The sequence below is a fragment of the Pelecanus crispus genome, chromosome Z (assembly GCF_030463565.1).
Source record: "Pelecanus crispus isolate bPelCri1 chromosome Z, bPelCri1.pri, whole genome shotgun sequence".
In the NCBI taxonomy this organism is placed as follows: Eukaryota; Metazoa; Chordata; class Aves; order Pelecaniformes; family Pelecanidae; genus Pelecanus; species Pelecanus crispus.
This window is the reverse complement of record NC_134676.1, coordinates 55,897,511-55,922,020: the sequence shown is the minus strand read 5'-3', so window position 1 is coordinate 55,922,020 and position 24,510 is coordinate 55,897,511. Positions and strand designations below refer to the sequence as shown.

Here is a 24,510-nt window from a genome sequence, read left to right as displayed (position 1 = left end):
GAGAGCCAGCAATTAAGTAATGAATAAAGTGGATTAAAAATATTTTCAGCTGAAGTCTGGATTTTTGGCTAAGTGGTTCTGTTTGCAGAAGGATGGCACCATTTCTAAGGGTAAAAGATCCTCTCCCTGCCCTTCATACAAATCAACTGAAAATTGAAATATTTCACATAGGAGGCATGTCGTGATGAGACTTCATGGGAGATGTCACTTGGCTGCTTGCTCTTCTGGGCTGCTGTATGTCACTACAGTCATAGCATGCCTCTTCTCCTGACCAGGAGCTCTGTCAGGGAGTTTAGGTCTGGCCAAATAATTCTTTTCCTCATTTTTCATTTTTTACCTAAAAGGAAATTAAAATGTCTTGTGAAAATGTGCATGATTTTCTGACAAACTGTATAAACGGCTCAGAAAAATAGCTCTGGGCTATTTAAAACAACACTGCTAAGACATGTTGGCACAATCTGAGTACAAGTTCTGTGGCACAGTGCAGACTGAGTGTCGTGGTTTTAGCACTGAGATAACAATTTTCTCTTTCAAAATGATGAAATTCACCAGAGACTTGTACCAGTTCCTTCTGGAGGAAAAATGTCCCCTGAGAAGAATTCTGACCAAAATTCTCAGCTGATGGGAAATCCAAACACACTTAATGTGCTTTATTGCATGTCGAGGGTCTGACATCAGTACTGCTCTAAACGTGCATACTTTGATAGGTTTTCTTAGAGTCCAAAGAAAAACATTTATACAATTTCTCAGTTCCACATGGAATTTTAACAGGACTATTGAGGTCTGACTGATTAAATTCCTGCCTGTTTCCGTCATTCGTTTTGCTCCAACATTTCTCAAGATTTTATGTCTTTAGTTTTTGCCTGGAGGACTCCTGCTGACCAATTTCCAGTGAAATCTGATGAAAAAGAGAAATAGGGGCTTAGTTTCAGGTGAAATTATGATTGTGAATATGCCCGTTTGTCCAGGAAGTATCCCTTTGTGGTTAGTGCCCTGAAGCCCACATTTTCTTGTTCAATTTTTGTTGACTCCCATGATTTCTCAGTGCTTTGGCTGTTCCAGGTGTTCATGTGACTGTTGAGATTTTTTTCCTTCATGCCTTGTCTCCTATGCCAGTTTAGATACTGACTCCTTTGAAGATGGGCTGTCTCTCAGTGTGTTTGTGCAGAGCTCATGCGAGTCTATCTTTTTGACACTGGAATATTTGGCTGCCTGTGCATTACAGGATTGCATCTTCACTGCCCACTGGCTTTGAGAAAGTCCAGAAACCTTTAGTGACAGGTTCAGAAAATAGGTGGAGAGAGAAATATTGGGTTGTCTCAGACCCAAACATTTTTATTACTACTTTTGTTATTCCAGAGCAAGGATCTAGTTTTTAGGAGCAGAAAGGGAATAAGGCAGGTTAAAAAAAAAAACAAACATTAATACTTTCTGATCAGAAGGGATCAAAACTGCTCACAAAACCGAGCACAGATAATCCCAAACAAGATAGTTTGTTCAAAAGTCAGAGGACACTAAGGATGAGAGTATCTCACAGACTCTGAAACAAACAGGATTACTTAACCTTCCCAGCTCCCTGGCTCATTTTAACAAAGATGGCAGAGTGAAGAATTTTTTTATATTTTTGCTCAGCTATTTTCCATTCATTTGCACCGAATATGGCAAATTCCCACAAAAACTTTGAGACATGTCTTAAATATATTGAGGTTTTACAAAGTACTGCAGCACCTATCTTGCTTCCAGAAGGATATCCTTCTCTGTCTTCAAGACTCACTTTACCATGTGCAAACACCCTTGCAGTGTCCATAAAAATGTTGTAATGCCCTGGGAGATGTTGTGGGTCTGGACATGAAGAATTTTTAAGAGAAACATTTGTAAATCATTCCAGTGCTCCAGAATAAGGAGTAAGGACTGAAGTCTTGACAATTTTCAAACAAAGTTCATGGCCTCTTTATGATCCATGGAGAAACTGTGTCCTTCAACATTTTCATCACCTGGGAAAGTGCTTCAGATTCCAGGCAGAGGTACCATCAGTATTTTTAAAGGGGCATTGGTTTAGTTTTATTACAGGGAAAGTCTGAGAAATGAATGTCAGAATTCCTGCTGACATGGATTTTTCACTTCATGCATTTACATGTTCTCTCAAATGGCACTTTTTTGGTATTGGTTGGGGTGCCAGCTGGGAGCTAGACTTTCAGAGTACCCAGTGCATTATTAAGGCTTTCCTCCAACATCAGCAAGGTACAAGGGTTTACTTAGGTGTCCAAGCTGACAAAAGCTTTTCCCACACTCAGCTTCTCTTCAGTTTATGTCCTCTGACAGAAAATCAGTGACAGATGAATATCAAGCTGCCTGGTCTAGATGTGGTGCATTTCTGAGGTTTCTATCCCAGGTGGAATCTGACAGTTAATGAGACATGAATGGATACAGTGTTTATCTCCATGTAGTCAAGCATTTGTTATCTCTGCTGCACTTGGATGCACACTGGGCAGGAAGCTTCCAGGAGATATGCCTATGTTGAGAAGATTTATCCTGCATCTCTCTCTTTTGCTTGGTATTCTTCCTACTTCAGATTCTGGGATAAAAATTGGGAGAGGTACTGTATTTTATTTATTTCCTGTCCAAGGGTTTTATTTTCTATATATGTTGCTAAAGGTTAAAGCAGGATTAGTAAAACTGTTCTCTATTTCAGCCCAGCTTCCTGTTCAAACAATATTTATGTCGTCATGTTTTTTTTCTGTCTGCTCACTGACCCCTCCAAAGGCCAATTTATAATGAATTTTAAAGGTAACTATGTTTCTGTAAATTTGGTGTGAATCAAAAACTGTACAAAGGGAAGAATCCAAATGAGATTTCCTCTTTGCCCTATCTGAAGGAACAACAGACAGACTATCTCATTTGGAAGTAGCTGCATGGCTAGTCAGCACATATACATTAGTCCACTAATCAGCATACACGTAGCTCCTGCCTAGCTTCTACAGATGCTGCTTTATACACCTTAGGGATCTAAAAGGGAGCAGGAAGAATGGTTAAAGCTGTTGAGGTATGGGAAGTTTAGAGACAAAAGATGCATGCACAAGAAATAAGGTTTCATTAGTCCTCCAGCTCACTGACCAGTGCATTTCCCTCATGATAACTATGAGAATTTTTTTCAATTATTAGTATTTTTTCCCACACTAATTAGTTTAAGGACTCTTTTTTCCCCCCAGTTTCCAGCCACGAAGTTCCCCATGCATTTTATTATTTCTTTGGAACATAGCAATGAATTAGCAAAAACACTTAAGTTTGAAATCTCAGTCCACTAGAATACAGCCTCAGAGAAGTTATTCAGACAGCATATGAGTGTATTCATGAATTGTCAGATCAGCAAGAGCACTGTCTGGTGTGCTTCGTCTGTGTGGCTCTGTTCACATGGTGCTTAAGTTACCTACTCCTTGCAATGGTCTATGATTTTAGTGAACTCATAAGGGCTAAAACTGGGCATTTGCATTGTCATTTTGAGCAGCCTGAACTTCAGTTCGTTCTTCCAAGAAACAAATGTGGATGACGAGGAAATCTGCCTTGATGCCTATACACAGACAAAGCCATATTGTCACCCAATAATTCTTTTCTGGGGCCATCATACTCCTCCCCATTTCCAAACAACATTCCCTGTTGTGCTAAACTCTCTAATATTCTTTTCCTTCATCCCTTTTAGGCTAGGAAATTTCAGACCTTCAGTCTGGGACTCTTTACTGCAGTGATATTCCCATCACTCCCTTGCTCAGTCTGACCCCGTACCTTTTGTTCCAAGACGCCTGCCCTTTCCAGTCACCATACTTATTGCTATTGTATTTTCCCTAACAATATTGCTACTATACCCATTATCCTCAATACAGGAAGAAGACATTAGGAGACCCCTCTACACTCACTGAATCCAACAATCCATCATTTCAGGATATTATGTCATAGCATCCCTGTAAGCATTTCCATTTATACTTCTGCTTGATTTGTTTTTTTCCCTGCTTATGAGATGCTAAATTTCTTAGAAGTAAAACATTGTCTATACTAGCATCCCTGGAGGCACTGCAGATGTCATTGTAGAGTTAGGTGGTTTCCAAGAGATCCTACTCAAGCTTGCGTGGTCTTTACCTTATTTATGTTATCACAGCTACATGCATAAACAAAGAGATTGTCTGCTGGTCTATCTCCATTATATCGCATCAGAGTTGCTTCAAAATATGTCTTGGTTTTCATTTTGGGATTAAGCAGAAATGGCATCTATGGCAAAGAGGTCAAAAGAAGGTACAGAAAGATCCAGTCCACCCCTCCCTATAATGTAAAAGTATGTTTGCAGCAAAGAAAGGTATTTACATTACTGAAATGTGGAAACATGTGTTTTACATGTTAAAAACATAGTCCCAGGACTTGTTCCTTTAGTAAGAATGCTAGAAAAGCCAAAGAGAGATGACTGGTTTGGGTTTTAGTTCCTTGAAAAAGATCAGGTTTTATCAGCCTATGGAAGAAGAATTGGTCCAAGCTGGAGGCCACAGAAGCTAAAAAAAGTGATGCTATTTGACCCCATATGTATAATGGAAGGTGCTTTGAGAGTGTTGCCATCAGTGATGCTTTACGTTATAAAAGATGGATCTTTGCGTTGTACTCTGGGTACTGCAGCTACTTAGCAGGCAGCATCATGGGAATAGGCATCCCCATTAATGTACCTGGCTACTCAGTATGTAATGACTGCCTGACTTACCAGACTATAAGCTGGGGCAGCACAGGGAGTCTCACAGAGATATTGTGGTTCAATCTCTTTAAAACAAAAGAAGAAGGAAGAAAGGACTGTATTACAGAGCAAGCTACTGAACTGAAGAAATTCTACGGCCAATATGTGGAAATGTCCTAGTCAACACAAGCCTCTTCCCACCCATCATTTAAAGTCTGACTAACAAAAAAATGCTTTAATATAAATGATCCTGAAGCATGAGCACATTACTGTGCACATTTGCACACAGTAGCCGTTGAAGTTCCATCCTCACTCAGGCTTCCTGTCTCCTGCACACTAGAAGCCACTGGTCAGTGAGTAGGGGATCAGAGAGCAAACGCTGTTGGCACATGAAGTCCCAGAGCAGGAGAGAGGCCAAAGCCCAGGCCTTACACATGGGTGAGATCCAGGCTTTTCTGCAGGGTGGGATGCAGTTCAGAAGCAAAGAGCAGGAGCAACCAAGAAAAACAGCTGAGACAAAACACCTCCTGGATGATGTCAGAAGGGAGAATGTAGGGAGCAATGATTTGCTCTCCCTTAGTAACAGATCAACACTTGGTAGTGAAGGATAACTCTGATAACACAATTAATAGATTCTGAAGTTTTGCCTCCAGAAGGTATAAATCGTTGTGACCATTTCACCCAATTACTTGTGTGAAAAATGTCTCTTGGTGTTTTCCACTTCGAGCCCAGTGCTTGCTGAGATAGAGCACTTCTCCCAGAGGGTTGTCCCGGAGATGGCCTTTGTCTCCCTGCCCAAGGCCTGCGATGCCTTGAATGGTTAAAAAGCCTGCTTTATTTCTACTGTCAGCTGGAGTTATGCCTGACAAGGGATAGCAGCTTAGCTTGAAAGACCTGGAAGGTGACGTATCCAACTGCCATGAATCAGAACAGAACATTTTAAGGTAAAATGTCGGTGTTCACAAACAGCTGAGTTGTCCATGCAGCACAGGCACAGAAAAAGCACTAGTCCCAACAACCTCTGCAAGCTAAACTATTCCTTCACCGCTCAGAGTCTGCAATGCAGCTTCACATCCCAGCCTTTACAGCTCGTCCTTCATTTCCCTGCTCAGTTAAAGCATCTCCCACTCTCAGAAATCTCCTGTGTGTCTGTGAGCTTTACCAAGTTCCCTCGTCACCTTAACTTACCTAATGCACAAGCTATCCAAGGTTGACTACAGAACTGTCAGTAAGATGGTGGGATTTGACTGATACTTTTACTATCCCATTACAGTTTCCTTCCTCTGGAATAATTTTTATTAGCAGTAGGGTGTCCCATGCCCAGGGAAGCACTGTGTGTGACTACCCAGATACGAGTGAGCTGTAGCTGAGTCGATTGCTTCCTTAACAGCTGTCTGCTTGCAAAAGTGGTAAGTAGCAGAATAGACATAACATGCAATACTGCTGAGATCCCAGACATCTTCACAGCTATTTCAGTGCAGCCATAACAAGCAAATGCACAGGTAGCCCTGAGCAAGAAAACCGTGAGAAGTGGCTCATCCCCCTACAGTGCTTCTAGACCAGCAATGGAAAGGGGAACAAGTGCCTCTGGGTGCAAACTCATTTACCTAGTGATAGTTAACAAACAGTCGACAGGGCTGGGAAGTGAAGTCCCACACTGCGTTCAGTGGCTTTTCAGCAAGTGGTCAGGGCATGAGTGGCTCACCATGGAAAAAAGTGTCACAGCTCCACTTCAGATTAACCCACTGCATTGTCAAAGCCTACAAACAATTCAGATACTGCTCTCCAGCAGTAAGCTACTGGGCTCTAGAGGGAAAAATCAGCCATTCAAACCTAGGCTTGACTCCAAAAGTCAGGATCTGTCATTAGGATTGCCAATAGCACCAGGGCATGTGCCTTCAGCCAGCGTTACAGGGCACACAGGCAACCCTCCAAATGTGTCATGATGGTTTTTTCACAGTCAACACCATGCAACTTTTACAATGTCAAGCTCCAGTGGTGAAGTTCATCCATGTGCCAAAACCTTTATAGTGGGCAGATTTTGTGCATCCCTGCAAGCTGCTTGTCCTCTTTCGCCTGAGCCACCTCACTTGAAGCAAGAAGGCCAGAGATTTTGCTCTGAGTCAGTTATGTTCTTGGAGAGTAAAAGCACATGTGAAGGGACTAAATCAGCCTCTTCTTCCACGCATGGATGGCACAGGAAGAGTGAAAGCCTGTCAGTATGTGTTTGCTGTTTGAGCCTGACATGTTGACACCTTCCTTGGCCAGTTCATGTTAGATTCAGTTAGGTACCTTCCTTAGTGGCAATGATGCACAATCATTTTGCTCCACTTCCAGCTTGCTTCCTTGTCACTGAGGCAGTACCTCAGCTGGTCTCTCTGGATTCTCCATTTGGATGCCTCATCAGCTGCTTGTGATGGCCCAGTTTGAACTCTGCCTTCCTCTTCAGCCTTTCCCAAAGGCAGCACCCACTCCAGCAGGCTCCTACCAGCAGGGCAGGTGTGGCACAATCCCTCCTGCCATCCGCTCACTGAATGATTGGTATTGCCTCCTAACTCAGCCTGCTTTCCCAGTCCCTTCCTCCCCATAACAAAGCAGCTCTTTACCCTAAGTGTGGCAGTAAGGATCACCTTGCCAGCTGGCCTGCCATTGCTCTCCTTCTCTCCAGAGAGATAATCTCTCATTACCCTTACCTCTGAAAACCTTTCAGTTTAACCCAGATACACGTTTGCAGGTATGTTAACTTCTCACACCCAATTCTCTGTTCTGTCAGTTTCTTGGAAGAACAAAACGTTTGGAAATGTCAAAACATTTTAATTTGGGGGCAGTTTGTTTTCAAATTGCATCTGACTATGTTACCATATGTCATCTTTCTAAAAGCACTGGACTTTAACAGGAGTGCATACACCATGACTACAGCCAGTCCTGTGAGGCCGCATGGCTGCGTAATTCTATTAGCCACAGTGAACCATGGTCAGGATGTATGCAAGGAGGAAGTATGAGCTTCATTGGATAAGGTGAGGGAACTGCAAGGTTATGGACCTGGACTGTTAACATCATTCTAACAAACATTGCAGCTTGGAAAAACCAGACACAAAACAAAATGGGGTTTGTGGTTTTTACTTTTTTTCCTTGGAAAATGTTGGCAAAATGGAAATTTACAAGAAAAATCACTATGCTGAAATGGACATTTTCATCTAAAATCATTTGTAAGGAAAATTTATATCTAACTTCAGCTTGGAGATGCCTCATAACCATGCCTTGTGGTCTCCACTTACAACCATGTTTAGTTTGCTGCTGCTTTTGAGAGTGCAAGATGACTCCCAATGCCCCAAACACTCTTGTGGTTTGATTTTTTTGTTTTCTTGTCTCTCTGCTCAAGGCTCCTTGAGTCCAGTGATCTCTGGAGTAGGGCTTCTGTTAGTAATACTCCAAGACTGCCTTTTTATCGCTCACAACTTGCCATGGGCAACTTTGTCCACTTTAGATATCTTCTCTATGCAGGCAACTCATTCCTAAGTCTTTTTCTTCCAGACAGACCTCTTCCCTTCTACCCATATTTTAACAACTTGTGTAGAAAATAAATCACTTTCTCATCCTGAGCTGCAGCATTGCCTCTGTGTTCTACAGTATGAAGGGCACCCTTTTTCTATTTATGGCTTTTGTCTTCTCTCCACACTTACACAACAATGTAACTGCCTGGAAATCAGCAGCATTTCTGTTTTGATCAAATCATTCATCCAGTCACTCAGATTTGTTCATGCTGGATTGAGTACACATAAAGGAGATTCCCTGTCCAAGCTGCTTTCTGGGAGTCTGGACAGCACCAAGTAACCTGTGGGGCCTTCCACCCCTCTGCAGTCAAACAGGGCCCTCTGTTTCTCAGACCCTTTGCATACAGATTCTTTTCAGGGATTCCTTGTCCTGTTGCAAGGACATGCATACTGAATGCTTGAGGAATGAACACGCATTAATCTCTACAGGATCATGTTCTTTGTTTTTTTAACTTCTGTGATTAAGAGTAACACTCTGTCCCAGTGAACTTGGCCTGGTAGGTACTTCTGTAACAGCGCCTGATGTTTTTCCTTTATTCTACTGCTCTGTTTCCATACTTAGCAGGATACTGGCACAGAAATCACTGCATACAAAAAGAAATATAGATAGAAAAACTGATGTTGTGAGCTGACTTGTCTGTCAGGAAGGAACTTAGCATGCTTAGTTGTTTCTGTTAGATGTCAATAATAAATCTGCTTGCCTTAGATTTATTCACTCAGAATACAGTCAAGTAATTCTATCACATGATGCTGTGCATATTTCAAGGTTCAGATGGTTTCTGGTAGAGGTGTTACAAGCAAATAGCATCCATGTCTCCTGCTGCAGAATTAGTCCTCAGCCAAGAAACTGAAGTTGTTTCACCTCTCCATATTCTGGCGGACTCACTCAGGTGAGCACCAGACAATAGCTAAAGCACCTGCCTTTGGATGAGTGTTCTTTAACCAGTGGGTGGAGGGCTGAGTGAATTCCTCCCCCCACTCCATGCTGGCCGCCCTGTGTCTTGCCTTCCCTCTCTCTCCTGCACTCTTATACATTCCCCCAGAGGCAAGGGTGCGGGTGACTGGAAATGTGGAAAGTCACCTGATAGGATGCTGCCCGACTCCCTTCTCTCTGCACAGCATAAGCTCTCCTCGCCTGGTGGTAGTGGAAGCAACTCTGCAAGGCTGTGCTCTGCTTAGCAGGCTGCAGAGTTTGCTGCAAATGCAAAACTGAAATCCATCTTTGTACCGCCTACTTACCGTCCAAGGGGCTTGTATGTCTTCTTGCCTCCTGTTTCTTTCCCCAAACCTCTCTTCTCAAAAGGAAGCTCTATTCTGCAGCTAGCAATGCATCCTGAGAGGTGGCTATGTTGGTGTTACCCTGCTTTCTGTGTGTGGGCATTCGTGTTCACATCCTTGATTAAAGGTAGGCTCTCTCTGATACTAGTCTCTAAAATATTTTCTAGTCACTGTCTCTGCTTCTGTTTTTCTGTAATGAATTCCGTGTAAAGCTTCTACCAGCTGTTACTAACCTGAAATCTGTAATATTTCAATAATATTTTAAGAGAGTTAAAGCAATACTAGTTTTCACACATAAAACTCTTCATTTTTGTTTGATAACTAATTGAGGAACTGTTTCTCGCAAAGAATGAAAATGAAATAGGAATTCTAGTAATTTCATTTGGTGCTTGAATTTTGCAATTGTTTAAATAATGCAGGAAGGTGTGCATGTTTGGTACTCACACCTTCAAAAGTGAGAACTTGATATATTTTTGTTCACTGGTGGTTATGATCTGTGATTAAATATGCTGGAGTGATTTCCATGCATAAGTCTCACTGAGGTTCAGCACGATTTTTGCTTTTAAGACAATATATCTTTTCTGAAAGTTTCACTTCTGCTGATGACCGAGACATGTATGAATTACAGTGCTTGTGTTAGCAAGGCATAAGGCACTGTCTTAAAGCAGCACGAATGGGATGAGAATCTGTAACTGAAGTATAAAAATGAAAGGCCTAAATACTCATCTGTTTCTGTTACTTTATTTTAAAGCATGTGTCCGTTAAGAAGCCAGTAGGAAAATTTCAAATAAAACATGATTTCAGACCCACCAGCTTTAGTCATGAGACTTTGGTAAGAAACTCATGTTCCCCCAGTAGGGTACTTCTAGTCACAGTGCAATGGATGATAATGAGGAAATCTGAAAAGGAAATCGCAATTTCCTTTTTGAATGGCACAATACATGATATACAAACATCCAAACTTTACAGACATTCATGTATCTTCTCTGGATGATGCTAAAAGGATGAAACAAAACATCAAGTTGTGTAGTTTTACTAGAATTTTCTTTCCATACCTGTAAGTCACCAGTAACCAACATTTCAGCTTTTAATTGTGATAATCTGAGCATGCTTTGTATCACCTTAGAGGCAGAAATGTCATGTTTTTCAAAAACAGGGGAAAGATGGCCTAAGCATGAAAACTGCACAGTGTGCTGAGACTAAGCATCTCCCTGTAGGATGTCCACAAGCCCTTGTGTTCACTGAAGGAAATGTAAATTTCAAATTTACATCCTGCGCTGTGCCAGAGACCATGCTGTCTGACACAAACCCCTTCTATGTTTAATATTTGCAGTCATAAAGGCTTATCATGATTGCTTTCCTGACATCTTCTAGTGCAGTCTGGGACTAATGCAAAAACTTATGACCATGTATCTGAAAAACTAATTTTTGCTTAGTTGCATCAGTAATATCTTTGGCATTATCATATAGCTTTGGTAACAAAGCTGTGTTCAATATGAGGAGCAAGTTCTAAATCTTTGCCTTATAAACTGTTTTGAATTTAAGTGCTGAATTATAGTAGTGCATTGAAATAGCAAAGTTACTGAAGAAAAGTATTTTTCTGAGCTGATGTCACCAGAGTCCACATGATTTAATCTTTCCTTTTGAAATCAAAGTCTGTAGCCTTTAACACTGTGAAAATAACTATTTCAGATTTGGGCTGTATGTAACAGATGAGGAGCATTCTTCTTGACTCTGCAGTGAGGCAGCTCAGTGCCTGTCATATACCTTATTCCCACTAAGTTATCCAGTCTTTCCTGCATTGACTGGGAGTTACAGCTATGATCTGCTTGTTCCCAAAGAACGTCTCTGTATTGCAAAGATGCATGCTATTCTATAAGAAATTTTAATATTTCCACCCTTTTTTTCTCATAGAAATTCATAAATGAACTTACTTCAGAGCAAAAATTGTGCTATCTAAAGAGCTGAAATGGAAACATGAGGATAAAATGTAGTCATAGTTTTTAAGACTAGGAGGCATCATTATAATCACCTAATCAGAGTCCCTGACATAGATTTTGATCCAGTAGTTGCAGCCTCAAGCTTTTAATTTCTGAGTAAGTATCTATGCTTTTCATAAACTCTTAGTTTTACCATAAAAACTCCCAAAGATGAAATCCACCACATTTCTACTTTTTCTACTTCACACCACCTTATTCTGTTTTGGTCTGGTATCAGGGTGAGCCAAATGGAGGCCCATAGGCTAGATCCAGCTTAGGAGAGGTTTCCATTCAGGCCATTACCTTCCACTTTGAGGAGACGGAGCGGTGGGCAATGTCCTGCAGGAGAATGCTTTCAGCTGGCAGCGTACTGGCCGCCCTCTTCTCTCTGCGCTCCTGTGTCTTGATACATGGGCACAAGCACAGGATCCAGAAATATAGCATGGACTAGGATGTTATCCAGGGCCTTCCTTCCCTCGTCCTTACCTCTGACATAGCTCTTATTTATCTTTACCAACACAGATACCACGGCCTGCGAATCAGAGGAACGGTTATTTCACAAACTCTTCTCCCAGTACAACCAGTTCATCAGGCCAGTGGAAAATGTGTCTGATCCTGTCACAGTGTATTTTGAAGTGGCCATTACCCAGCTTACAAATGTGGTAAGACTCTTTACAGAATACTGCCGAGATTTGGGGGTGGTTGCACACACATGGAAATTGCTAAAGCAGCAGATGTAATTGTGATGGTTGCACCTACGACTCTCATAGCTGATGCTGTCATGTGTGCATATGTGTACACGCTGAGACCTTTGCTGTTCTTTCTGCCAGCTGAGTCGCTCCAGTTGCTCAAACAAGCAGTTTGAATGACAGATTCATTTGCTTACTCTGTAGCATCAAATCCTTCCGCTCCGGGCAGCAGCCTCTGGCACTCAGAGCAGCAGTACCAAATGTTCAAGTCCACTCTCCACGGGGCTAGCCCACTCCAGAGACACCTGGCTGTGTCCATGTTGTGTAGCATGTGGCCTAGTTCTCCTGTGGGGCCAGTGTCATTTCCCAGTGTCCCTGAGTGATACAATCTTTTTTTTTTTTTGCATGCTTTTTCAGTCTGTTTGTTTCAAAATAACATAAGAGAACTGCAGCCTGCAGAGTGGTGTTTTAAAGCACGGAGCTGAGGATGAATGTTGTGTGTTCTGGGGTGCACTGTGTACAAGGGCGAGTGTGTCTGAGGTGGCAGACCTGCTAGGCAAGGCAGAGGGACTGTGGAAGAAGCAAAACCTGACCTTAACCCTTGCTGAAGTCTGCACTGTGAAGCAAATTATGCACAGAACTGAGGCTAAGTTTTGATTCTGAGGTACCTAGTTGAGTCCATAATGAAGTGACAAGCAAACAGCGAGGAGCAACATTCAACAGCAGCCAGGGAGCTAAGTTATCTGAGAGTATAAATGAAGGCATTGTAAGTCCTCATGGTGAAGGCAGTTGTTACCTTTTGGAGTTCCTTTGTCAAAGTATTTTGTTTCCATGTTGCAGGCAGCTTGGCAGGTTTCAGCAGTTCTGTCTCACATTGCAGCCCCTTGCTCCCAGTGCTGTCTTTGGAGAAAAAAAGGAACATCATAAATAAATCAGTTGGATTTTCTCAAGAAAGAGTCATGATTTTTACAAGAACTTAGGTAGTTTAACCCATAGACAGGAATCCTATAGGCCTTTCAAAGTTATTTTTCTGCTTAATCTACAGTACACAATATTGAAAATTCATCTACATTTTCTACCTTTGGTTTGTAAATATCTTAAATTTTTTGAGTCCACATGCTTAAAAACTGAGAACTACCCTAAGCAATACTCTTGCAGATATTTTTGTTGTGAATGTCAGCCTACGTTCATAAATACATGTGATATGAGTCTCTCTGAATAATTCTAGGCTGGAGGCTCATTAGAACGGGATCCAGTCTTTTATTTTTGTGTCTCTTGCAACACCTTCCTGATTCATCATTGATTTGCAATAGCAATAATTGACTGTAAAAAGAAGGTCTCAGTACAACAGTGCCATAATGTAGTGCTGGTTGAGTGCATCTGCTTTAAAGGTTTGCATAGAAATGCAAGAACACTGTGGTATGGATGCCATTTTCCTTGAATCTTGACCGGTACTGTACTGTGTAAACAGAGCTTTTTAAACACTGAATCCAATAAAATGCATAGCCACCAGCAGAACCTTATTCCTCTGGTACTGGTCAGAGCAATTGTAATTTTTGTGTTCTCCAGGTACTCAGGCCCCTGGCAAAACAGCGCAGCTCTTTATATGTGTGGTATTTGTGGGGCATAATTTTTCAGTACAACTTTAAAAATTTTTCAGTAGAGCTGCACGTGACTGTAAGCCCCCTGAAAATAGCTAGAAAAAAGAACTGGTATCAGCTAATGTGGAATTCGAGTTTCCATTTTTATCAGAATAAGTTTGTGGCCATCTCAGGATACTGTAACTGATTTATGAAGATGTGCATGCCTGTGTTTCTTTCTAGGATGAAGTCAATCAGATTATGGAAACAAATTTGTGGCTAAGACACGTAAGTGATTGCATTGCATTTCTCATGCATTTTGGATTGATATGATGAAATGCGTGTTATCTTGTAAGCTACATCTATAGAATAAGTGCTTGTTTTGTAACAAGGATTTTAAAGGTATGAATAAGGAGAAGCTTCATTACCCAAAGCCACATTGGAAAAAGTAATTTATTTATTATTTCCAAGAAGATAGATCTCCCATCTTTCCTGTGTGGTATATTCTCCTGCAACTTCATGATCATTGGTTTATCTGGTAAATCTAGCTGGATGTACCCATTAAAGAGTCATTAAATATGCAGTCCTAGGTCACCTCCGTATTGTAGATTCCAACCAAAACATTTATTAGCAAAAGGAACATACCTCCATTTTTCCTGATGGTTTTAGCATTTATACATAGACAAAGATCCTTAGAGGACCTAAACTGCTGAGAAAAACAAGCCAACTTCCACCAAAACCAGTTTCCTTCAGGCACTGATTGTGGTCCACACAAAGCCTTCTGTACAAGATACTGTACTTATGATCAGGGTCTTCAGGGTAGGCTGCGAGAGCACGGAGCACAGCCCCATGACAGGGCACTAGACAGCAATGCAAGAGAGCTGCTGGGCCTCCCTCACTGCCCCTGGCTTGGTAATTTGCTGTCCTTGTGGAACCAATAATCTCCCCTGGCAGTAACTGCCAGTTTAGTGTGCATATGTGCCTCCTTTCTCATTAGGATGCTGGTGTCCTTTGATGCTGGCCTCCTTTAACCTGCAGGATGCACATGACAGCAGCACCAAGGCCCGTATTTCCTCTCTGCAGTGGGTAGGTAACCTTGCAGAGGTAAGGGTCTATGCAGATATAGCAAGACAGAGGGGAGATCTCAGCATGTCAGTGATGGGTAACAACTGGCATCCCATCCCCTCACAGAGGAGGGAGTAGTAAATCAGTGTGAGCATTATTCATATATGTCCAGTGTTTCTCCAGGCCTTCTTGTTTTACAGACCATTGTCCCCTTCTATACATGCTGCACTTTCAGTCTTTATCATAGCCTGTCATTTTACAGGAAGATCTGAGAAGCATATATTTTCTGATAATACAAGGTTTTTAAATTCTTGTCCGTTCTTCTTTCAGATTTGGAATGACTACAAATTGCGATGGGATCCCAGAGAATATGGTGGCATTGAATTTGTTCGGGTACCAGCAGATAAAATTTGGAAACCAGATATTGTCTTGTATAATAAGTATGATGAACACTTTTCCATTTTACCCTTTATCTCAAAGGTATCGTCTTGCAGTGTCTATGAAAGACATTTTACTTTCATGGTAATTTTCTTTTCTTTGCCTCATTTGCCTTTCTAGTGCTGTGGGAGATTTTCAAGTTGAAGGCAAGACCAAAGCCCTCCTTCGCTATGATGGAATGATCACCTGGACCCCACCAGCTATTTTTAAAAGTTCCTGTCCTATGGATATTACCTTTTTCCCATTTGATCATCAGAACTGTTCACTGAAGTTTGGCTCATGGACCTATGACAAAGCCAAAATTGATCTTCTGATCATTGGATCCAAAGTAGATATGAATGACTTTTGGGAAAACAGCGAATGGGAAATAGTTGATGCTTCTGGCTACAAACATGACATAAAATATAACTGCTGTGAAGAGATCTACACAGACATAACATATTCCTTTTATATTCGAAGGCTGCCAATGTTTTACACCATAAATCTGATCATTCCCTGTCTCTTCATTTCATTCCTGACTGTGTTAGTTTTTTACCTGCCATCTGACTGTGGTGAAAAAGTGACTCTTTGCATCTCTGTGCTCCTTTCTTTGACTGTATTTTTGCTGGTGATCACAGAAACAATCCCATCCACCTCTTTAGTAATTCCTCTCGTAGGTGAATATTTACTCTTCACTATGATATTTGTGACTCTGTCAATTGTCATCACGGTGTTTGTCCTGAATATACATTACAGGACTCCAACCACACACACAATGCCCAAATGGGTAAAAACCATCTTTCTTAGCCTGCTCCCCAAAGTCCTGTTGATGCAGAGGCCACTAGAAAAGCAAAACAAAAACATCCCCAGGAAAAACAAGAAAGGATCAGCTAACACATCGGGCAAGTCAAAGCACAGCAAACACAAAGATACCAAATTACACAAGGAGCAGCGATGCAGTCACTGTGATAAGGCAACTGAACTCACTACCACCAAAAGAAGAGTGAGCCATCAATCACTGAAGTGGATGGGGGAGCACATGGAGTACTCCCCAGAAGTGAAGGATGTCATTAGCAGTGTTCAGTTCATCGCAGAGAACATGAGGTCTCAAAATGAAACCAAAGAGGTAAGGGAGGTAATCACCCAGCTGGGCATGGGACCACACTTCCAGCAAGTGAAAATATGATCTGGGAGGGCAGCCCAGAGGAATAGGAGTTGTTGGGTCTAGAGAAGAAAATTTTGAGACCTGTGAATGGGTCAATGTTTCCTACAGAAAGGGAGGAGATAAATCATCCATTGGGGATGGAACAGGAAAAGTGATCTCTTCTGTTCTTCCTCTATCCCCAGTGGATAATTCAAGCAGCAAAACAGTTTTAGATTAGACATGAGGCTCACCCTACAAAGGAAAAGAAGAGGAGCATCAGCCTGTTGCAGCCATGAGGAATGAACTTTGATCAGCAGTGGTTCAGGCAGAGCTGATCCTGCCACGGAGCAGGAGATAGACTAGACGGGACCTTTCAAGGTCTCTTCCGACCCTACTTCTGTAGATCCTCAGAAGCAACCCTCTTCCACTGCTCACCAACTGCTCAGCTGTGGCAAGCAGTGACATCTCAATACTAAGCATGCTATTTGCCAAGCAGGGTATTTTTCTGTGTTAGTAATGGAATAAGCAAATTTGGGAACTGCTTTTTAAAGAACAGGGCTTGCCTAGCAGTGCAGTAGTTGATCTGGAGAAGAACTATTCTCAGCCACTGATAAATCTGGTAAAGATATTCCTTTCAGAATGCTGTTGTCTGTACTTCATTTCAGTCTGGTGTGTTCTGATTTTTCTTACAGTGATTTGACTAATTGTGGCTTCAGCAGTACGGTATTTTCAGCCATGACAAATATACGTTGAAATAAAAGTTGAGTTTTGGCAGAAGACAGCTGAATAAAAACAGACAACAGATGACTAAAGACAGATCTTTTAAAAAGAGAGAGGAGGGTTTAAAAATGAGACTTGGCATTTGAACTAATGGATTTGCTTGTGTGAGGTTATAAATCTGTCATCCTAACTGGGATTACTGTCATAGAAAATGATGCACATTGGAATTTAGAGAATTCTGGGGCCACATCCTCAGGTGTAAACACAAGCAACTGAAAGCAGCTCCAAGAAAGATTATCTGACATGCCCCCACACCCAGGCCTCACAAGGAATAGGAATTCTCTGACACTTCAAGATGTTTTAAAAAAGTGTTTAGAACCTAATGGAACATTTATCTTTGATCTGTCATGAAATGTTTGGTTTTGGTTTTGAAGTTTTTTAGATACTCTAGACAGCAAAATCCATTTCAAAATTAAATAATTCTGTATTTGTATTGAAAAACACAAATACTTTGTGAGGAAAATGTTGAGAGGTATTCTTTCTATCAGAATATTTTGTTGAAAAGAGCACAATTTCATGCAACTTCTGTGCAACCCAAAAATTACTTTTTTTTCCCTTTTTTATGTCCTGCAGAAGAAGTTTCATCTGAAAACAAAGTCCATAACTCTCTGAATAAAGGGCTACAGTTAAGGCCTGGTGACTGAATTCATAGGATGAGTGGGTAATACATGCCAGCTCAAAGCAAAAGACAGGAATCTACCAGCACAGAGGAGGATGGGGATTGAGCTGAGCCTTGCTTAGTACCTATGCCCTTAATGTTTTGCCTGACCCCAACATTTTAGCCCTGCTCTCACTGCCACACCAGCTGCATAAAACATATCCAGGTACTGTATTCAGCTGATTTCTCTGATGCACTCCAAAAAAGAAGAGGCTTTGTGTGAAACAGTCCAAATAACATGCCGCCTTGATTCTATAGCTCATGATAAGTCTTCCATTGCCAGTTTTGCTGATTTGCATTTTGCAAATCTCTCCTGCCACATCAAATTGTATTCTTAGTCTGGTGTGTGCATCAGCAGCTTGGTATCTTACCTTTCAAAACATACTAGGGATGGGAAGCAGGATTTTCCATTTGAGAAAAATCCTCTCTTTGGGGAAAAAAAGGGTGTGTTCTCAGGCAAGCACTGAGGAAACGATTCTGCAGGCTGCTTCTGCTTCAGCCAGACATACAAAGCCATATGGGTGATATCATGCACTAGTCCTGTATAAACAAAAGTGCTTTAAAAATTGTGGCAACAATTACAGCAGCTGGAGTTCTTGCTACATTTTCTTTCACAAGAAGTACAGCAGCAGCCTCTTGGAGGAAAACATCAAGAAACTGGAAAAACAAGTGGAAGATGCCTCAGCAGAGAGCTCTTAACCAGTCACTAGTTTTATATGAGTGCATGTTCTGATGCAGTGGCCCTTGTACATAGGTACAGTTTAAAGGGCAGCAACTTCATTGAATGTGGTTCTAAGGTATATCTCTCAGACATACAGAGTCCACTCTGGCCTGCTTAGCACATGACACTGTAGTTTTTGCTCAGTCAGGGCCCTTGCTTTGCTATAGTCCATGTGTCCAGCTGTCCAGTTTGCTGAAATCAATGGGTCTTGATTGGAGTGACAATGTGGCAAATCAGGCCAGAATAGCAAACTGCATCTTGTGTGGGCTGTCAGGATAAGTCCTTTGACAGGGTCTAGAGATGTGCAGCTATGGTGAATCTGCCTGCTGTTAAACCACCCCACTCTGCACCCACCACATGATCAGGTCCTATTTGTTGATGTCAGTGTCACAGCCATAGCTTGCCAACAGACTTGAATATTTAGAAAAACTCAGCAGACTACGACAGTGTGGAATGTTCTCAGCCAAAAGTGGTAAATACTATTAGAAAATCAGCCCCCTCTAAAGGCGCTTGAAAACTCCAGCAACTCTAAGCCCAACAAGCAACATTCTTGACTGCACGTATGTTCTTCCTCACATTCAAAAGCGCAAGGGATATTTGTACTGCACAAAGCCAACTTGCAATTGCATGTTACATTACATGTAGTTTATCCTTTCCATTTTTTTTTCTCTTGCAGGTGGAAGATGATTGGAAATATGTGGCTATGGTGATAGACAGAGTATTTCTCTGGGTATTTATAATCCTTTGTGTGTTTGGGACCGCAGGGCTCTTTATCCAGCCGCTAATAGCAGATACATAACTTGATCCATTGCTTTTTACCCACTATTGTTCTTGTTTCATTTTCGGTTTGGAACTGTCCTCTATTTCTCTCCTTTTACATAACTCCTCTGCTCATCGCCTCCTCAGCACCCAGCCACAGAGGAAAGGAGAAAGAGAGGGAAGGGTCTTCTGGGAAAGCAAACAGCCCAGAACATAATGAGAAGAGGACTGAAAATGAGAGTTGAGCATGTGGTCTTCCTATGGTGAGATGCCTGGGATTTTTAGAGTGCCTGCCTGTTTTCCCTTAGTGAGATCAGCACTGAGGATCGCAGGAGCAAACTGAAGTTATCGAGCTTTTCCCTTGGTTTCAGTACAGGGGCCTATTAGGACAGTTCAGGCACTTCTGAGTGCACTGCCCAAAGAGGACTCTACCTGATCATTTTTCGCTCCTGATCATAATTCTTCCTGAGCTTTGAGTTAATTTACATTTCCTCTCTATTTCTCTCCTGGTACAACAGCTAGTCTTTGGTACGGCACTTAGACAAGGTACCACAGTCCTACTGACTCGACCAATGCTTGTTATTGTGTTCTTGTGTCAGGGCAGCCAATAATCAAAACAGTGGTCCCAGTCCACAGGTTATGCTCTTGTTTGCTGAGGCTTAGACATAAGCCAAACAGGGAAGGGTTTGTCCCTGAGTAGCTACTCATCACAGACAGAATTGGCTTAACAACATTGGATTGATCTGAGTTTTCCTGTGTTGTTAAAACCCAAGACCACCTTGGGTTACACACATCCCAGTAGGACAAGGCTGGCTAGCATGAATCCTATGCAAAGCTGGGCACCGTGGTCTGAATGGCTCCACAGCAATTTTCTGCTTGCTGGCTCTTCATGGGTCAGTGCTGTGTGTGCAAACCTGTAACTGTAGGGACACTTCCTTTGGGGCTGAGGTTGCTGCTATGTAACCAAGTTCTCAATCCTATTGCATTTAATCCTGAAATACTTCATAGATGTGCACCTGATATGGTTTCTGTACTATGTGGACAGTTTACCCTCAGGTCCCTTGTCTGTTTAGATTCTTGTTGGTTTTGTGCTGAAGGATTCTTCTCTCAAAGGCACCGTTCCAATTAAAAGGAATGGCTTCAAGAGTAAAAAGCCTTTCTTTCTTATAGGAGGCTCTAAATTTAACTGTACAGTGTCAGTGCCGTGTTTTCAGTGTCTGCTATGTATTACTCTCTGCTTTGAACATCACCAATCCTTGGAAAGTACGGCTTGCTGTTTCTGAAGTCCCTGACTGGCCTTTTACTCTTTTTTGATGCTCCATGATAAAGAGAGTAGGACTGAATAAATGTATATGTCAGAGATAAAGGTGGAATGACAAGAACATAACTGTTTTAATCCCAGTAGCTGAAATACATAAAGTCATGATTTTCTAGAAGAAAACTGTATTTTCTGCAATCCCCCTGAATGTTGCATAATTATGTAGCGACTGACAGACGGATCTATGAACAAGCATGGTTTTTTTTGTCAGCCTGTCAATTAAATATCACTCCTGAGATATACTTTCTTGAAGAATTTGTATTTTTTAAAAAACTTCCTGCTGTGCAATGTGTTTAGAGATGCTATTAAATGACATTTGCTATGCTGGCTCTTCAATTAGAAAGGAGGGGAGGGGAAAGAAAGGGAATTTGAAGAGGAGAGCTGTATTCTGGGCCCCAAAGCTTTATTTCTACAGGAAAGACATCTGACTGCCATGATTCACTGTTGCAGTCTATGACCATATAAACAATGAAAATATTGTGGCTGAAGGCGTAGTGCACTTGTGTCTTGGGCATGACAGCTACTACCCCACAGCCAGTAAGCTGACTTTAGCAAAATGCCTGGCTTTTTGTCAAAGCATTCACAATTGCACAGCTCCTCATCTCCAGTTAGGAGGCCTCCGTGCCCCAGCACCAGCTCCCTGTCTTTGTCTTTTACAGTACTGCACATCTCTCTGTCTTGCCTCTGGACCTCAAACACAGGGTTTGGACAGTTTAGTTCATCAGCCTGACATCCTAAGAAAGTAAGATTTACAAAGTCATGTTCTGTCTCTTTCCGAGTGTACTATTTCCCCTTCCTTTCCCCCACTCAGTAACTTTTGGATCTTTCTTTTGCCTTTTTCAGCTGTGTTTGGCACATTTAAGACTGGGAGCCTGTCTTAGTGAAAGTAGTTGGCTGATTAGAGAGAGTGGGGGTGGGTGACATGGTAAGAATCTCACCTTGGGGAAGGCTGCAGTAGGGGCCCACCTCTGAGCAGACATGGAAGAACCCATACAAAAGTGACATTTTTGCTTGCCCCAACTCTTGTTAGAAGGGGGACCTTCTAACTGAAATACCAAGAAAAGTTTCAACCACAGCTGGTGCCATCCCAGACGCTGAGTTGGGTTGCACACCGTGCACAGCCACAGGAAAAGTACCAATGCTCATTGCAGGGCACACAAGAGTGGTGTGTCTATTCATGCCCCATCAGTTCTAAAGCCACACCAGCAACACCCGTTATTATATGTTCCAGTGATAAGTGTAGCACTGGCAGCAAGAAATCTCCTTTACTTGAGAGTGATGGCATCTATGAATTTTAAATTTTAAAAGAACAGAAACAATTTGGCAGCTTGACCAGCTCATTACTTTCTTTTCCCAAGGGAGACCGTCTTTCCACTTTCCCCCCACTAAAAGGCCCACAGGAGTTTGTCATATTTGTCTCTTGGTGAATGGATGATACACATGGTCCTACCAAGCAGTGCCAAGGCCCTGGCAAACCAGTGCCCAGAAATCAAGGCAGCACATGTTGAGGCAGTAGTAAGGCAAAGGGGTGCTGGTTTTTTTTAAGATTTGCAATTTGCAATGTTGTCATCCACAGGCAGAGCACATGGAGCAGAGGGAAGGAGCCCATCGGAGGACTGTGCCCAAATGTCCTCCCTAGTTGTGTTTCTTAGTGGCAGGCCAGGCTGTGGGACATGCTGAATGCATTTGTGGGCCAGCAGAAAAGGGATTCGAGGAAGCTCAGAAACAGTCAGTGCAAGGAAATAATGAGTAGTGAGACTACGGATATAACAGTCCCAGATGTAATGCTAGAAAGGCCAGAGACCAAAAGCCATACCTGTGGAGTGTTCATACATCTCCCACTCCAAGGACCTCTACCAGTATAAGCCAGAAAAATCAGCTTGGCATCAGACACAGCCATGTGAGACACAGCCATGTGTTGCCTGCAGGTGGGAAACCAAAATGTCGCAAGGTGAGGACAGGACCACCTGCCAGCTAAACACATGAAGCAGTTGTCCAGGAGAGGACTTTGTCATCTGTCACAGCTAGCAGGCAGCCCCCTGGCAGCAGTGCTCAGAGGGAAAACCTGTCACTAATAGATTTCAAGAGACTGTAAATGCTGGAAATAAGAGCTTCCTGGCTGTTTTCCTATGGACATTTCACAGTACTGGCCAGGGGAAAAAACCTGACTTAAACAGTGCAAGAAGAGAGGAGGAACTGGTAGTAAGGTCAATGTGTAAGAGTTCTATACCAGTGTCTTATGTTAAGGCATCTATCTGTATATGCTAAACTAAATGGGTCTGTTCTAGGTTCCTGCAATATAATAACCAGATCTGAATGCTCCCTCCTCAAATTCACACACAGAGCTAAAAAGTTACAAGGACTTTCCAGAACATGACAACCCCTCTGTTTGAATAGACTTGAGACAAGGCTTTTAAAATGGGCTACAATCCAGATTTTGTTGACAACAAAACAACAACAAAGCCCAGCATATGAGCACTCTCACCCCAGGAATCATTTACTCAATATATATTTATTAATAATGATTACACAAGGGAACAGAACTTTCTGCAATGACACAATGAGATAGGATGATATTAACTCACAGAGGTATGGTGTGCACACATAATCCAAGCACAAGAATACCTCTGTGTATTTTTAAGACCTAAAGCACCCCATGTTGGCCAAACACTGCCCCAGCAGAAGTGGTGAGAGCTTCACCTGTGCATTTTCTGTCAGGTCTCATTTACACTTCTAAGAGCTGTTTCTAATCATGCAGAAGGATCCCATTTAAATGAATCAAAGGAATGAAATTGAACGAATTGCCTGGGAAACATGAACAACTCAACACCCAAAGATGTATCTTCCTGGTAGCCAGCCCACCCCACAGCTCTTAGGAGAAACTCCACTTCTGCACCAACCACAAGTTTCATTTGTCAAAAACAATGTCTGCAGCTTCCCTCCAACTAAGCTGTTTAAGAAGATCACTGTTGCCTTACAGAATAGCATAGCCACCTTTCACCATGCGATATGCTTCAGGTGGGTGATCTTCCACTTCCACTTGTGAACAAGCAGGTGCAGGAATCATAGTTCCTAAATGTGGAGCATGGGGAAAATCCTTACTTGTTCAGCTTTTTGGTACATTACAGAGCAGCAGGTAAAATTGCAAATAATACTGAAAAGTGGGTAACACCTTGTAGCTTCCTGATGGCCAAGAGGAGAGACGAAGTGTGCATGCCATAAAGGCTGGTAGCAGGTGGGCAGAGTGGTAAGTTCTACTACTGTTGAGCTGATCCCGTAGCAAGGTGAGGCCACAGAGTCAAGATTTTGAACATCCTGTCTGAAAAGTATTTGTACTTTTTCTGATGCACATGCTGTGCAACTGCCAGCTCTGACACATGCGCAAAGCTATCTGTCGACACTTCGTGGTTTTCACTGGGAAATGTACATAAACTGAGTACTGATTTGTGTTCCTACTATAACTTCTTCTATAAAGTAGCATTTTAACTGACAGATCTTCCTTTTAAGTATAATCATTGTGCCAGAAGTACTATTTCCAATTTTAACTAATAATCTTGGCTTTTATTGTAATATAACCAAGCTAGTAAAATAGTAAAATAACCAACTAGTAAAATACTTATAACCCAGTTGCGCAGCCCCGATTCACTTTAGGACTCAGCTGCGCACCAAGCCCTTCTCTGATCTCAGCCAAATCTGTAACTGGTAGAGTCATATGAAGAAAGTACCAGTCAATGCCCACTGTTACCATCACCTTCCCTCATTCTTGCTGTTGCTTCCCATCCTGTACAATAGTGACCAAGCTCAAAGGCACCACCGTCCCTTGGCATTATACTTGTTGTATGCTACTGTGGGAGCACTTT

General features: G+C 42.1%; 1 protein-coding gene across 1 annotated transcript; it reads left to right on the top strand.

The window, feature by feature from the left end:
* The first annotated feature begins 9,351 nt into the window (after positions 1-9,351).
* CHRNA6 (cholinergic receptor nicotinic alpha 6 subunit) lies at positions 9,352-19,372 on the top strand. Its single transcript, XM_009492979.2, has 6 exons — positions 9,352-9,667; positions 12,042-12,181; positions 14,032-14,076; positions 15,184-15,293; positions 15,412-16,396; positions 19,250-19,372. Exons 1-6 carry the CDS (start codon positions 9,589-9,591, stop codon positions 19,370-19,372), a joined length of 1,482 nt encoding a protein of 493 aa, XP_009491254.1. The 5' UTR covers positions 9,352-9,588.
* Positions 19,373-24,510: the final 5,138 nt, after the last annotated feature.

Excerpts from the sequence above, each read along its gene's own strand:
- CHRNA6 (XM_009492979.2), top strand. The coding sequence starts at position 9,589 with ATGCATCCTGAGAGGTGGCTATGTTGGTGTTACCCTGCTTTCTGTGTG. Across the intron at positions 9,668-12,041 it reads GTTCACATCCTTGATTAAAG|ATACCACGGCCTGCGAATCA; the intron begins GTAGGCTCTCTC and ends TTACCAACACAG. Across the intron at positions 15,294-15,411 it reads GATATTGTCTTGTATAATAA|TGCTGTGGGAGATTTTCAAG; the intron begins GTATGATGAACA and ends TTGCCTTTCTAG.